Source organism: Mus caroli, chromosome 2 (genome assembly GCF_900094665.2).
Source record: "Mus caroli chromosome 2, CAROLI_EIJ_v1.1, whole genome shotgun sequence".
Lineage (NCBI taxonomy): Eukaryota > Metazoa > Chordata > Mammalia > Rodentia > Muridae > Mus > Mus caroli.
In genome coordinates this window covers 88222350-88237406 of record NC_034571.1, presented here as the reverse complement: position 1 = coordinate 88237406, position 15057 = coordinate 88222350, and the positions used below count along the sequence as shown (strand labels likewise).

Here is a 15057-nt window from a genome sequence, read left to right as displayed (position 1 = left end):
GAGCCCCTCCCTTTTATAAGAAATTCTCCCTGCCTCGGACGTGGCAAGCCATGATTGGCTCAACACTGATTGCCCCATCCCTGAGGCGGAGCTGCCCGGGGCGGGGATTTCCAGCACAGGATGTTTACGAGATAGTACTGAGGAAATGACTCAGCACAGGATGTTTACGAGATAGCGGCGCTCCACACAAGATCAAGGTGCCAACAAGCTTGCTTGTACTATGAAAGTGTTCTCCAGTCCAATGACTTGCTGTACCTCTGGAATACAGTTCTTTGTATGGCAAGGGCACAGGGCAGAGAGGCTTAATTATGGCTGCAGGCTTCTGTGAAGCCCTGATGAATTCCATGCAAAAAGGTATTGTCCTCATGGCATAAACACTTCTTAAAGGCCCCATGTTGGCCTGCTATCATATTGGTCATTCAATTTCAACACCTCAATTTTACAAAGAACAAATTTAAACCATAGCATAATATAGATTGAGAATAAAGAGGATTGTGTTTGTGAAGAGAGTGTTACCTTGCAGGAAGTGGACACATTCCAGCATGATTGGTGTGAGGTTAAAGTAAACATGCCAAGGACTTTGTAAAGGATAAGGGTAAGGGGAGTTCATTCATTCATTCATTCACTCATTCATCCTTAAAACGTTACTAATCATCTCCTTTTGAAGTCTCTGGCTTGCCAGTTTGACTGTGGGGACAGACAGACATGACTGACAGGTTTTAGGCAGGAAAGTGACATTTGGATTTGTACTGTGGAATGATCACTTGAGCCCAGAAGAGTGAATAAGGGAGGAATAAGAAAAAAAGAGATGCAGATGCACTAGAAGTTGTTTTAGGAGATCCTGTGAGAGATGAATGATAGTTTTGCTAACTTTATATGCATATTAGTAAAGAGCCTTGCTTTTTGGAAAGGTAATGCCTGCACATGACTGAAAAATTTAACAGTAAAAAGAATTAAAAAGAAAAACCTTTCTCTAATTCTGTAGAAGCTGCTGCCAGCTGACTCTTGATTTAAAGTGATGATTTGGTTAGCTTCCTAAATTTAACAATGGAGTTTAACTGTCTTGACAGTGAGTATATCAGATCTTAGTAAGAACCACAGTGTTATTTTATATAAAAATACAACTTAAAACTCACTCATTATGAGGTTGTAGCTTTAAAGCAAAACAGGACATTGTCACCCTTCTTCAAATCATGTCTTCATTTTCCCCTACATTCATCAGATGATTTTTTTCTTTGATTGACTAAGAATTACTTGTTTGTGTTGTATATTATGAAAAGTATATTACTGAGTTTATGTCCTGAAAAACAGAACCCCCCAATTGTCTGACCATTGTGTATAACACTAATTATTGCAGAGCTGAGGTGCATAAAAGAGGCTCACCACTTTCAATTTCTTTGTCACACACACACACAATTTTTTTAATTAATGAAAGATAAGTAAAACCATTGATTTTCATCATAACATAAGGAACATGCTAAGGAACTGTAATCTTATTCTGGATGGTATACTAAGACAGAAAATAGACATTCTGTGACAAGCAAGGACGTTTGACTAAAGTATGGAGTGTAGGTGCCATGTTGTTGGTTTGTGGATTGTGGCAAGTGTAACATAATCATGTAGGATGTTAACAGGAGAACTGGGACCAAGGATAGAGGTTCCAAATCTTTGTACTAGTTCACTTTTTAAAAATGTGCATCTAAAGCTATCTGAAAAATAGAAAAATTTATTTTAAAAATCTTTAAAATGTTTATCAAAGTGACTCCATGTGTTTTTTCCTTGGGAAGCTACTGTCAAATCTACTATCAGACTGAGTCAGGAAAGCGTGGTCTAAAAACCTGAGCTTCAGCACAGGAGGGAGGGAGGTAGGCAAGATGGTATCCCAAGTAAGTCATTTATAGAGTGCAGGCAGAGAGGAGAGCTCTGGGAAGCCATTCCTAAGAGCTGAAATGGAGTCCATTGTGTGGAGAATTGTATCAAGATGTTGTTAAAACAGGGATGTATTTATCTATAATGTATGTATAGACTCAAGGATGAGAAAGAAGGTCCTCCCATATGGGGGGAGGCCAGTTGCGGTTACATGAGACCCTGTTGTAAAGAAGCAGGCAACAGTAAAAGTGAGGGACTTCTAGGAATCTAAGAGGATTTAAAAAGCCATACAAAGGGGAAGGGACAAATTTGTATTCAGGAAAGATAGAAAGTTGGCTGGGAAGTAAAATATAATTATAGTCTAGAGTTTGGTTCTATATGGATATTTAACTATAATAATTGTGCAACAAAGACTTTGTTTGGTTTTGTTTCCAGGGAGGGGGGTGGTAGAGAAGGAGAGGGAGGGAGAGAGAGGGTGGGAGAACGAGGGGATGGAGGAGAGGCTATGTGTGAGCCTACTCCTGAGTCCTTTTGTTATTCCAGGTGAGTCTTTGGTAGTTGAGGCTAATGAACTATACTGTTCATGCCAGAAAGACTGTCATTAGAGGTTGAAGATCTGAGCCTAGTGGTAATGGCCCAACCTGCCAATCTCTAGTTTGGGGAGGAGAGTTAAAGATTGGGTTCCCTCCTGTGTATTTATAGTAAAACCTGAACTTGAGTGGAAGTCCTAGTTGGGAAAGCCATGTATGCTCTGGGAGGCTGTGTCCCCTTTATACTCATCTAAGTTCTGCCATGTGGCTGGTGACCTCTCCTCAGTTTCATTCATCTGACTTCCTCAGTGTTTGTCTCAGTGGCAAATCTTTGGCGTCTCACTCTTTCCCAAAGTTCCTCTCTATGTCCAGAAGTCCCACCTTACTGTTTTGCCTTTCGCTATAGCATATAGACTATTTATTTTAACCAATCAGAAGGTGCCTTAGGCAGACAAGGAAAGACAAAGACACATCTTCAAACAGTGTACAAAAACTTCACTCCACCACATAGCCACACAAATACATTTTAAAAAATAAAACCTAAAATCTGAGACGAGGGGGTGTGGTTGTATAGATCGAGTAAGATTAATCTGAAGTTGATCATTGCTTCACCATAGATAGGTACATAAAGATTTGTTCCCCGTATTTTTTATTTTATTTTATTATTTACTTTCCAAAAAATTTTTAAAACTCTGGAAAGATGGTGGCTGAACAGGTGTTCCATAAATGTACATTTCTTTGAGTGGCACTAAGAAACAAATATCTTTTTTTCACTTACCATAATGTCATATTTAGTATTATATATATCACAGTTCATTTAAATACTGTTAATTATACATTGTATGTCTATACATTAGTTTACTTAGTCTTCTATAGATGAATATTTAGGCTTTACTAGCATATAGCAAAACCACAAAGCTACCACTGACATCGTTTTGGTAGCTCTTACTTAGGCACTCTTCTCTTGAAGATTGCTGGCTCGTAAGGCAAACATCTCTAAATATATTGACAAATAGTTTTTCCAGAATGATTGTGTCAGTCTGATACTACTGGCATGGTATGAAGCTCTTGTGAGCTTCAGTTTCCTTATATCTTCGCCAACACTTGGTATTTCATTCTTTTCAATTTGAGTTATTGTATTAGGTAGGTAGTTCTGAACTAGAATACTGGTGTTGCTTATTTATGTATGTATTTATTTCACTGGGAGTTGAGCCTGGGGCCTCATGCATGGGAAGTTTAGTGTCCTATCACTAAGCTGCACACCCAGCCCTGGATATTGCTCTTTCATATCAAATATTGTACTGGTGTTCTTGGGTGTCATTGGTGGGCTCTAACTGGACGTATACTTCTTAAACTAAACTATTTCTCTTGTATCTCAGTTGTTACAGGTGGCACTGATGGAATTGGAAAAGCATATGCAGAAGAGGTAGGTGATTTTCAGAATTTGTTTTAAAAATAAGAAAAATAGAATAATCTGTTTCAATAGTTTTGATTAAAATTTTATTACATTTATTTTGTTTTATTCATTTACTTTAGACAGGGTCTCACTATGTAGCCCTGGCTAGCCTAGAACTATAGGTGGACCAGGCTGGCTTTAAACTCAACAGAGATCTTTTGCCTCCTATGTATATGTATGTTTTTAAAGACTTAGAAAGAGAGAGAGAGAGAGAGAGAGAGAGAGAGAGAGTGGGAGAGAGGAGAGAGAGTGTTTGCACCACACAGGAAACCAGAAGAGGGTATTGAATCCCTTGAAGCCGGAGTTACAGGGAGTTGTGAGTAGCCTGACTTGGTTGCTGGGAACTGAATTTGGGTCCTCTGCAAGAACAGAGGCTCTTAACTGCTGAGCCATCTCTCTAGTCCACATTTATTTGTGTATGTGTGTTTGTAGGTGCATGCATACCATAACATGCATGTGAAGATCAGAGGACAGCTTGTGGGGAGAGTCAATTCTTTCATTACAACATGTGGGTCCTGGGGACCTTTACTCACTGAGCCACCCTGCTGGCCTCAGTCATTGTGCCAGGGAGGAAGGAGCTTTACTAGTGGCATCTACTCTTTCAGCTCCTTACAAAAGTGGCACTCTGAGAAATGCAAGTCAGTTGTTTTGCAGACAAAATTGAATTTGTCTCAAGATTAGAGTCAGCGTAAACATTTTTAACAGAAATGGTAATAAAAGTGATATTAATCCTCTTGACCTCATCCTATCAAGAGGCAGTAGTCACCATGTGCTCCATTACTAATGATGTAAAGGCAAACAATTTATTAATATGTTGTTTAACAATGTTCTTCATTATAAAAGTAATAGGGGTATGTAGCATATTTTGGGACTATATATACCCCATTTTCTAGCTAAATTTTAGTCTAATGTTTTTTTTTACACCCATTGACGATTTTGCTGAATTACTGTACCATAATTTAAGTAGTGTTTTTCTAATTTATCTCTTCCTCTGTAGCCTAAGCTAGACTATATCTAACACATTATGTATGTAGCTCAGGCTCACCTCAAGCTCATGGCAGTCTGTCCTCTAGAATTATAGTCTTGAACTACCATGCTTGGTTGGTCTTTTCTATAAATAAGAGCTTTTCCTGGCCTTCCTCCTTTGTTAATGTGTTTCTCTTTTTTTCTTAAAGTATCAATATAGGCTAATGGATTCTTTAGTGTTTTTATAGCAGATTAATTTAGCAAATTACCAGGCCTTGTTATTTTTATAAAAAATGATCTTCCACAGCCTCATTTGCAATATTACTTGTTACTTAATAAAAGCTGACTTTAGGATTTATAACTGGGAATTAGTTTACTGAATCACTTATACTTCACATCATCCAGGGTGTTGCTCATTTGTAAATTGTCTGTTCGTTCAGTACAAAGTGTTAAGCCTATTAATGTTTTTCTCTACCTCTTTATTTGTGTGTCTATGACAAGAACACATTGCTGTGAATGTTTGTCACTGCAACATTACATAGTATTGTGTGTGTATATGTATGTAGAATAGTCGCTTCAAGAAATTCTTTATTAATTTATTCATTAACAATGGTTAATGTACTTTAGTTTGGTTGCTCTTTAATTTTAATGCCTGTGTTGCTACTGTGACAGAAGCAACCCAAGGCAGGCTTAGTTTGACTTCCAGTCTTATGCTCAGCTTTTTAACAGTGATCCCAGGAGCCCATGGGATGAAGCTCATGTTTAGTGTGGGTCTTCTCTCCTTAGTTAAACTTTTCTAGAGTCATTCTCATAGACACACCTGCAAGTGTGTTTTCCAGTCAATAGTGAAGATTAACCACAAGTCCCAAATGCAAATTTTTAAGAGTGATGTAGGAACTGCTAACGTTTTAACTGTAGTTTTCTTTTTTTGGCCCACTGATATTTGTTCTGTGTATCTAGCCTATGACAACTTTTTAAATCCTAAACTTGAAATGACAGAATTATTAGATGTATAACAATATAAAAAAGTCTATACCATGTAGATAGGCCTAATATAAAAATTAGAAGCCACCATCCTTCCAAAGTGGTTTGAGATTTAAATGCTTGGTTAGACACTTAAGGTTCTGGGCAATCTCTTGAAAACTGTTCATTTTAGATCATTCGTGTGTGTGTGTGTGTGTGTGTGTGTGTGTGTGTGTGTGTTTGATTTATCACCTAGTGAGGTTTTTCTTAAAATGGGAGTTCATCTAATTTATGTTTTAGAATAAACTTGAGAGGTGTAATTCAGGTCTCTCATTGTTTGCAGTTAGCAAATCGTGGAATGAAGATTGTCCTGATCAGCCGGTCCCAGGATAAACTGAATCAGGTTTCCAACAACATCAGTAAGTTTGTACATTTTAAACCTATATCACCAAAATAACTACTCTAAGTCATGTTTTAAGCAGTGCCATGGCACATTCCTTTGATGTTAAGTAAATGCTGAAACTACCTTTCATACTGCTAATGGCACATCTGAGAAACAGAAGTCATTGAAGTATGAATCACAGTCAGAAAAAGGCATTGTAACAACTAAACTTAAACCAACTACAAATGCAACTCAGTCATTCCTCCTCTTTGGAGGGTCCAGGCCTTGTCTTGAGAGTGGATCTTGAATTCCTTACCCAGATGCCATTTCTAGATTCAGTTTCAGTTCTTTAAAGGCACCAAAAACAAGGGGGAATGGGATGGGGGGTGTGGAAGGGTAACTAGGAAAGGGGATATCACTTGAAATGTAAACGAATAAATGATTAATTAAAAAAAAAAACAACAACAACAATGAAAACCACAGCATGGTATGACACAACAGGAAACCAAATTTCAGTATTTTATATGTAATCTTAATTATGACAACTGGAAAGTAACTTTTGAAAGAACTCATTTTTCTGAGTCAGCAATAGGTTTTAAAGAAATGACCCTCTGTTTCATAATACCTCATCGTTACAAACTATGAACCCAGCAGAAATTCAGAGACACACACTACTCTTAGCCAGTAAGCCATACAGACATCAAACATCACACCAAGAAGTGTGCTGATGACAGACAGCACACTAGTTTACACCAAGGAAATGAACAGCAGTGACTTTCTCTCTGCTCATTAAGGTTAAGTCTGAGCAACAGCAGTCGGCTGCCATGTCAGAATGCAGGCACAGAACTGAGGAGAGCTAACTAACAGGAAAGATTTCCAAAGTTTTCCTGTCACAGGGGCTGGTTCCTGACCCAGTGGATCTTATCATCAGGAATCTGGAAACTGAAATTCAAAATATTTCAGGATATTTAAAAAAATAATTTATTTGAGTAAATCACACTAAGAGAGCCAATTTAACTCATATTTGAACTGAATGTCATTAAAAAGCATCTTAATCAAATCACAATAGTTCTAAAATAATCCCATGAATTTTTTTCTAAGAGTTATAAAAATATCTAAATAAAAAAAAATCATAATCTTAGTATTCAGGATACTGACATAGGGTTGGAAGTTCAAAGCCAATATGCTATGTAACAAGTTCAAGGCTGAACACAATGAAGCTGTCTCAATTGTTTTGTTTTTTATTTTATTTTATTTTATATTACAAATTTAAGGGGCTGGACAGATGGCTCAGCGGTTAAAAGCACCAACTGCTCTGCCAGAGGTCCATTTGGATGAGAGAGGGTTACTATTAACGCCCGTCTCCCACGTTCAGCATTGCACGGTGCTTTACTGTTGATGCCTGCACACGTGTCCTCTCCGGTGACCGCAGTCTCGGTAGTTTTGCTGAGCAGATTGTACATTAGATTTTGTCTTTAGGTGGGAAAACAAGTCTGGTTGGGTTTTGGTGCAGAGGATGAACACTGGGCCACAGTAAGGTTATGCACTTTCACTAGTTTTTCACCAGCCCCACAGCCAGTTTAGTTAGAAGCTCTTGATATTAAGCATGTAGAATTCAAAAAAAAAAAATCATTTTTGAACCTTACTGTGAGTACAAATCTTTACAAATTGAACATTTAATGTATAGAATTCACTAGATCTTTTGCCATTTTCATGTTTAAGATTTCAGCTATGTAAATGCAGTTCCAAAGGATCAAAACATGGACTGATTTGCAGTTTTGCTGATATATGAATTTGAATGGAGACATGACACCAATGAGCCTGAGGTGGCCACAGTGAGGGGAGGCTGTAACCTAGTGCTTGGGTCTTGGTCCTGCCTCATTCTTGAGTACTTACTTATGTATTAATCACTTTCAGAAGAGTGGGATGTATAGAAATGTAGTTTTAATGAAAGCACCTGCTGGCTGTTACAAATAAAGGTTCATAGTCAGAAAATAGAAGCGTTGGTTAAATATAATTTTGAAATGTTGATAGGAGTGAATTCCTTTTCCTTGAAAGCAAGGAAAGCTACCTTAAGGCAGTCTTAGGAAGTATGCCAGCCATGTAGAGTTTGAGTGAATCCGGAGATACGAGTTGATGATATTTGAAAATTTGGTTAACTTAGAATTTGAGGTGACATGAATTTTGGGCCAAATGTGATTCTGTTCAAGTATTTTCATGGAAAAAAGACATTCATTGAATTGACCTTTATTAAAATAAAAGTTATAGCACCACACCATAAGCTGATAAAATATATATACATTGCAGGGAATTTAGAAATACTTTTTTAAGATAATGCTTCATATATTTTAAGCTGGCCTAGTGCTCCCAGGATAGTTAAGGGTGTTCCTCCTGTCACCATCTCCTGAATGCTAGGATTACTGTTGGTCTCACACCCAGTGAAAGTGGTTCTAGGAACTGAACCCAGGCCCAAGTACATGCTAGGCAAATACTCTTCCGACTGAGCTACACTCCTAGCCCTATGCATGTGAATCTTCTATTTGAGAGGATGATATTTTTATGAGTGTGTTAGTTCCAGAAGGATAGAGGGACCAGGACCATGTATTGACAGTGACAGACAAACTGTGTCTCTTTGGTAATACTTTGAAGCTCTCTTATTGAATGCCTGTGGTAAGCAGTTGAGACACATTGATGTGTGTGTTCTCGTGAAAGAGGCATTGCAAACAAATGATTTAACAACAACAACAACAACAACCATAACAACAACAAAAAAACCCTAAATAAATAAACACCAAACGGATAAGTAAGCAACCTGTACTAAGTGCCACAGAGAAAGCAAAGGGCTAGTAAGAAAAGGCCAGAAATGTTACTTTGTATGGTGAGTTTGTGACTGTCAGGATACCTGATGCCCTATACTAACACTCAGTAAATGACAGCGATGCCTTGGTGATGGAGGCATCCCCTGGGCCCTCCTGGGGATATATTGATAGCAGGATTGTATATGCATAAGGTGCACATAGTAAGTCAACTTCATCATTCTGATTTTCTTGAGGCTTCTGGTTCATGCCTCTATCTTACACCATTAAATGCAGCTTTCATAGCACCCATGTTTCAGTCTGCCCACAGGGATAACAAGACCCTTCCATGTATATGAGCTAACCATCAAATCCTAGTTCTCTCCTAAGTGAGTCATACAAAGAATGTTGGCTCATTCTGATTTTCCTAGTGTAACATTAAGAATCCATTTCATACATATTTCTTGTTCTACTTATACAAAGGAATAAAGTTTTCTTTTGTGTATAAATTATTAGCCTATGCCTCAAACTTAAGAATGCGACCCCCCCCCCCCCAGGAATGCTGCAACCTAGCCAATTTAGTTATGGAGTTGAGAGATGGCTGAGTTGAATCTTGAGAAGAATTCTCTCATAAGAAAACCACCCATGCCATTACTGTGTGGATAATACCTTCAAACAGGGAAGCCCAATCTCAGAGGCCTGAAGAGGCCATTGTGTCAGCACTGTCATGGGTTGGGGTAGGGATCAGATAACTAGCTTTGAGAATCTCAGGTTCCTGAGATTCTCCATTCTAAGAACCTAGCTTTCACTCGTACATTCCTTTCACACATGAGACATATTCATCTTATATTGTAATCCTTCAACTGGAACATTTAAGTCGCTTGTTAACAGATGAGCGTTGTAGCAATAAGACACAAAAGCCTTTCCAGCATAGAAACTTTTGAAAATTGTGACTTGAAAGTTCATTGGCTCACCTTATTGTTTCCTCCTGTAAGTGTTACAGTGCACCAGGAAAACGCTGTAGCGTGCCACAGGGCTTGTGCATTGCATCTCTACCCAATGCAAATATGGCAGCGCCTTGTCCCCTCAGTCATCTTTTCAGTAGTCCTAGCTTCTTTGTTCCCACTGAGGAGCTCTGCTCTATGTTCAGAGGACACAGCAGCTCTCTCCTGTTGCTGATTCTCTTATCAGTCACTCAAGTTAAACAAGGCATGTACACTCAGTCCAGTGAGACTTGCCTCAGGAGAGAAGGGGGGGTGCTCTTCTTGCTTCTCTCTGTCTATCCTCCATTACCACACAGACTTGGTGTGTTACCCTCAGAAGCAGTTTTTTGTGGATGTGAAGGCAGTTTTTCAGCAGTTGTAATGGCTTAGTTGAAAAGGACTACAGATATCTCCAGGAAACGGACCTATTTCAGAGCCGTGATTGTGTAATATTCTTATTTCATTATCATTTCGAGCCAGGATTATTTATTTGTTAGCCATTTTCTCTAGTTTGAATTTGTCAAAGAAAAAGTCCTAGCAATGTTTTGATGCTGAGCTAGGTTTGTATTTACAATAAAGCGCATCACAGAGACCAATGACAGAGTGCCTGAGCTCAGCAGTTGGAGCTAGTGGCATTTACAGCTCCGATGATTCTGTGGCAGTCAGTTCTTCTGATTGGATGCACTTTAATCAGCTTTGATGAAACACAAACAAAGGCGATTTTGTTGTTGTTTTGTAATTTATCTCCTAGTTGAAGCTTTAGGATGGTTCTGATTCCATGACTTCATCTCTCCACTGCAAACCTTTTCTAGTCAACACAGGAATAAGATTAAGTGTTAATTTCCCCTTTTTAGTCCTTATTTGTCATTATATCAGTGCAACTAAGATGTAGATTTGACAAAAAAGTTTAACAGTTTTAAAAACACATTTGTGTGTGTGTGTACATGTGCTATCATTGTAAATGTATGAAGGTGTAAGGAGAACCTGCAGGAAGTCAGTTCTCACCCACCACTGTGTGGGCTCCTGTCATCAAGCTTGGTGGTACACTTCTCTGTGTGACAAGCTATCTTGAAAGCTCTAAATTATATTTGTTTTAAAAAATATTTCTCTTACATTAATTATTTAATTTGGTGTGTGCATGTGAGAAAATAAGAGGACAGCCTGTGGGAGTTGATGCTCTCCCCAACCATGTTTGTTCTGGAGCTCAAACCCGGGCCATTAGTGCCGACAGCAGTGCCCTTACCTGTCATCTCAGCACAGTTCCAGAATTCTTTGATGTAGCAACAGGTTCATTAATTTCATGTCCTATTACATTTTGCCTGTTTTGTTTACATAAGGGCAACAAGAGGCAGCAGTGAGCACATAAAGCCCTTCATAGTTTATGTTTAGTGTAACTAGAAGCCCACGGTGCGAGGAAACACACATGCCTGAGAGCTGTCCTCAAATCACCTCTGCAATGCCAGGAATATACAACTCAAAGCTACGAATCAGACTCATCCATTTGGACTCCACTTGTTTTGTCAGTGTACTTAAAGCTGTGGTGGTACCTTACTTCTTAAATCTCCTAATGTGTCAGTTTTCTGGCTTTCCAGAAAGTGGAGTTCCATGCTCCCTTCAAGACTGATTCTTTACACTTCTCTTAGCATGAGATCCACATATGGGACTGAAATCCTTTTTCTTTACCAGTGGACTTGTACCAAATAGAGATTTGACACTAAATGAATGTTTCTGGCATGATCCTGGTTATACATTTTTCTAGCTAATTATGTTCTGGAAGATAGATTCCTACTAGCCAATGCAAATAAATATGTTGCCATGTTCAGTCAAGTGACTCAATAGAGATATATTATGTCATATTTGGCTGTTGTTCTCCTTGGTTTTGCAGACCAAGCCAGTGGATATATTATTTTCTACACAATCCGATCTTCTTTATACCCACACACTGGTTTACTATTTTATGTCTCAGTATCACTACTGAGTATAACAAAACACCTTAAGTTTAACTATAGTAAATCAGGCTCTGTTCAGGTGTTGGTTGAGTCCTGCTACTTAGGATTTTGCCAGCATTAAGGTGGGTGATTCTCTTGTTCCTGGTGCTCAGTACTGTGCAGCTGGTGCATGGTGGTCTAGTATGCAAATGATAATGTCCTTCACATATCTGATGCCATGGCAGGATGTTGTTGGAAGGCTTGACTGTTGTCTAGAGTGCATGCAGCATGGTCAGCTGGGTAATTGGATTTCTTATATAGTGCATGCTTCAGGAGGACCAGATAGATAATACCTGTCTTTTTATGACCTAGTCACAAAATGCATATAGTTATATTCTGTTCATCAAACAGTCATGAGACACTCTACCCCTCTCCTCATTGCTGGGGTGGGGGTAGGGGTCAACTCCAGTAAGTCTCATTCACAAGTAAAAGATGCTTTACTGCTGAGCTATGCCACAGTTTTTCTTTATGAAATCTAAATTCATTTATTTTCAAGGTTTTATACATTTGTGTTGAGTGTACACTGCTGTACCCTGCCAACCCTGCAGCTGTATTCCCTACCCTTCTGTTTCTTGCTTCCTCCCTCCCTGTCTCACTAGATTCCACTTGATGCTGAGTGAGTAACTTCCATATAGTGTGGAGAGCTGCAGAAAGTACCATCTGAGCTTGAGATTACAGCCTGCTGCTGCTTGGGAGCTATACTACAGTTTCTCAAAGAGTATTTGTGTGGAATTAGAAGGAATCTAGAGGAACCCAACACTCACAGAATTTAGTTCAGCTTGCTCAAATATAACTAGCTGTTATTCTGTGAGAGTTAATGAAAAATTAAGAAACAAAAGTAAAATTTGCTCATTAGGTCCATTTGGTCTTGCAAAGTGTCTGACTTTGGAATATAGTCTTTTAAATATTGATTCAGTGTCTTGGTGTTGTCTATCTGGTGTTCTCTTCTTGGTGCCAACTTTGTGTTACACTGGGTAGAAAATCTGATCTAGGAGTTCATTCCCTGCAGCGTCAAGCCTGGCTTAGAGTACTGATTCATCTTTTACTAGTACTAGTCTTAAATATATGCCATGTGTATGTATGTCTGTGTTTGTGGGTGGTGGTGGTGCAGAAGAGGTATTGGGTTCCCTGGAGCTGGAGTTTACAGGTAGTTGTAAGCAGCCTAACATGGATGCTGAGAATGGAATTGTGGACCTTGGAAATAATAGTTAAGGGTTTCTATCCACTGAACTATTTCTCATGTTTATTCCTGGAACTCAGGTTTTTTTTTTTTTAACCTCTAGCATGGGCTTAGGGGAAGTAGGAACCACTTAACGTTCAAGTTTTATTATTGTAATTAGCACAGTCAGGGTGGAATATAATGCAGAACAAATTAGTATGATTTAGTCAGTGGTTATCCTAAGGGCACGAGCCTTCAATGGATACCAATGGTACTGAAAACTCTTTAGACTTCTATAAAGTATGTTTTAAAATTGTTGCTGTATAACAAGAGTGTACTATATATAGGGACAGGACCACAGGTACGTTTTATCCATCTTACGAAGTGTGACATGTCAAATTGTATTAATTATTAGTTACACCTTGCCTACATGTAATTGACTAGGATGTTGACCATCTTTCATTGACTTTTCATTGAGCAGCTCCCAGCAGAGCCGAGCCAAAGAGAAGTATGGAGAATGCACTGCATATGTGGGTATCCTGCTCAGTGGTGCTGCCTGATGCCCGTCTAGGAAGAGCCATATTTCTTGGTCTAAAATATATCCTAACAATAATTTTATTCTTAGCTTGAGGCTCAGATTTGTGAGGACATTTTAAAAACATAAAGAATTGGGGCTCAGTGGTTAAGAGCACTGACTGCTCTTCCAAAGGTCCTGAGTTCAATTCCCAGCAACCACATGGCAGGTCACCACCATCTGTAATGGGATCCAATGCCATCTTCTGATGTGTCTGAAGACAGCTGTAGTGTACTCATATAAGTAAATACATAAACAAACAAATAAAAACTTAAAAAATATTTTTAAAAAAACAGTTGCCAGGAAACTAGTTATATCAAAATGTAAGTCATAGGTGGCCAAGACAAGAAATGGCTTCAGGCCTAGTTAAGAGTGAAGCGATGGAATTAAAAGAAAGCACAGCTACAAGAAACAACTGTTGTTAGTAGATTTCTTCCGAAACAATTTTTTTTTTTTTTTAGAATAACAAAAAATATTTTACTAAAACATAAGATTTACAGAAGTTTCCAGACAAGCCATACAAAATGGTCACAAGCTTTTTCTTCGTCTTCGGGGTGGGGGTGGGGGTGGGGGTAGGGGATGGAGAATCTACACTTGACAGCAAAGTCACAATGTTATTAGTGAGGGCTGTGATGTTTATTTAATGTTCCCATTTTGGTTCAGACAATCAAGCTTGTCCATCTACAGCGTCTAAAGTTAGACTTGGCTAGAGAGCATATTTTAAAAAAAAGGTTAGCTGCATTTAACCACTGCAATTAGATCCTTTAAGAGGGGGGAGGGGAAAGGAGGCCATAAAATTAAACTACTTTCCCCCTAAAAAATAAAATAACACCCATACCCCTGGCAGCTAAGCCTGACAACTACCTTCATTCACGGTGCCTTGTTCTTTAACCATGATGGGGAAGGAGTCAAAGCAGAGAGTCCTGCTTCTCAGCATCTCTCATCAACCCGGATGGTACTTCTAGCCTCTGCTCATGCTTTACAACAGTGAATCAGGACAAGACAGATTTGCTAATGTGCATGTAATCACCAAAGATGAAGATGCCTGGGCTTTTATTCTGTAATGTTTCTAAGACTGTGTCCATTAAATGCAAACAAAAANAGGAAGAAGTCTTGGCAGAACAGGAGAAGTGGTGTACACTTGATGATCTGATCGCCTTAAATATTGTTCATGGCATAGAGCCTAGTCCATGCTCTCACTGTTTCTATGGCTTGGGCTTCGTTGGTCTTCCATTGCTCAGCTCTATCATTTGCTAATGGATCATCTGGATTAGGAGCACTTAACAAAGCCTGGATTGATAGCAGAACTGTGCGGATCTGCAGTGCTGGGGACCACTTATCTTTCAAAATATCTAAACATATTCTTCCCGACTTGTCTACATTAGGATGATA

General features: G+C 38.8%; 1 protein-coding gene across 1 annotated transcript in view; it reads left to right on the top strand.

The window, feature by feature from the left end:
• Hsd17b12 (hydroxysteroid 17-beta dehydrogenase 12) overlaps window positions 1-15057 on the top strand; it is a 127052-nt gene that overhangs the window by 38999 nt on the left and 72996 nt on the right. Inside the window, exons 2-3 of the mRNA XM_029468199.1 lie at window positions 3779-3825; window positions 6128-6203. Of these exons, the coding sequence (XP_029324059.1) occupies window positions 3779-3825; window positions 6128-6203 (123 nt within the window). The remainder of the gene's footprint in view (window positions 1-3778; window positions 3826-6127; window positions 6204-15057) is intronic.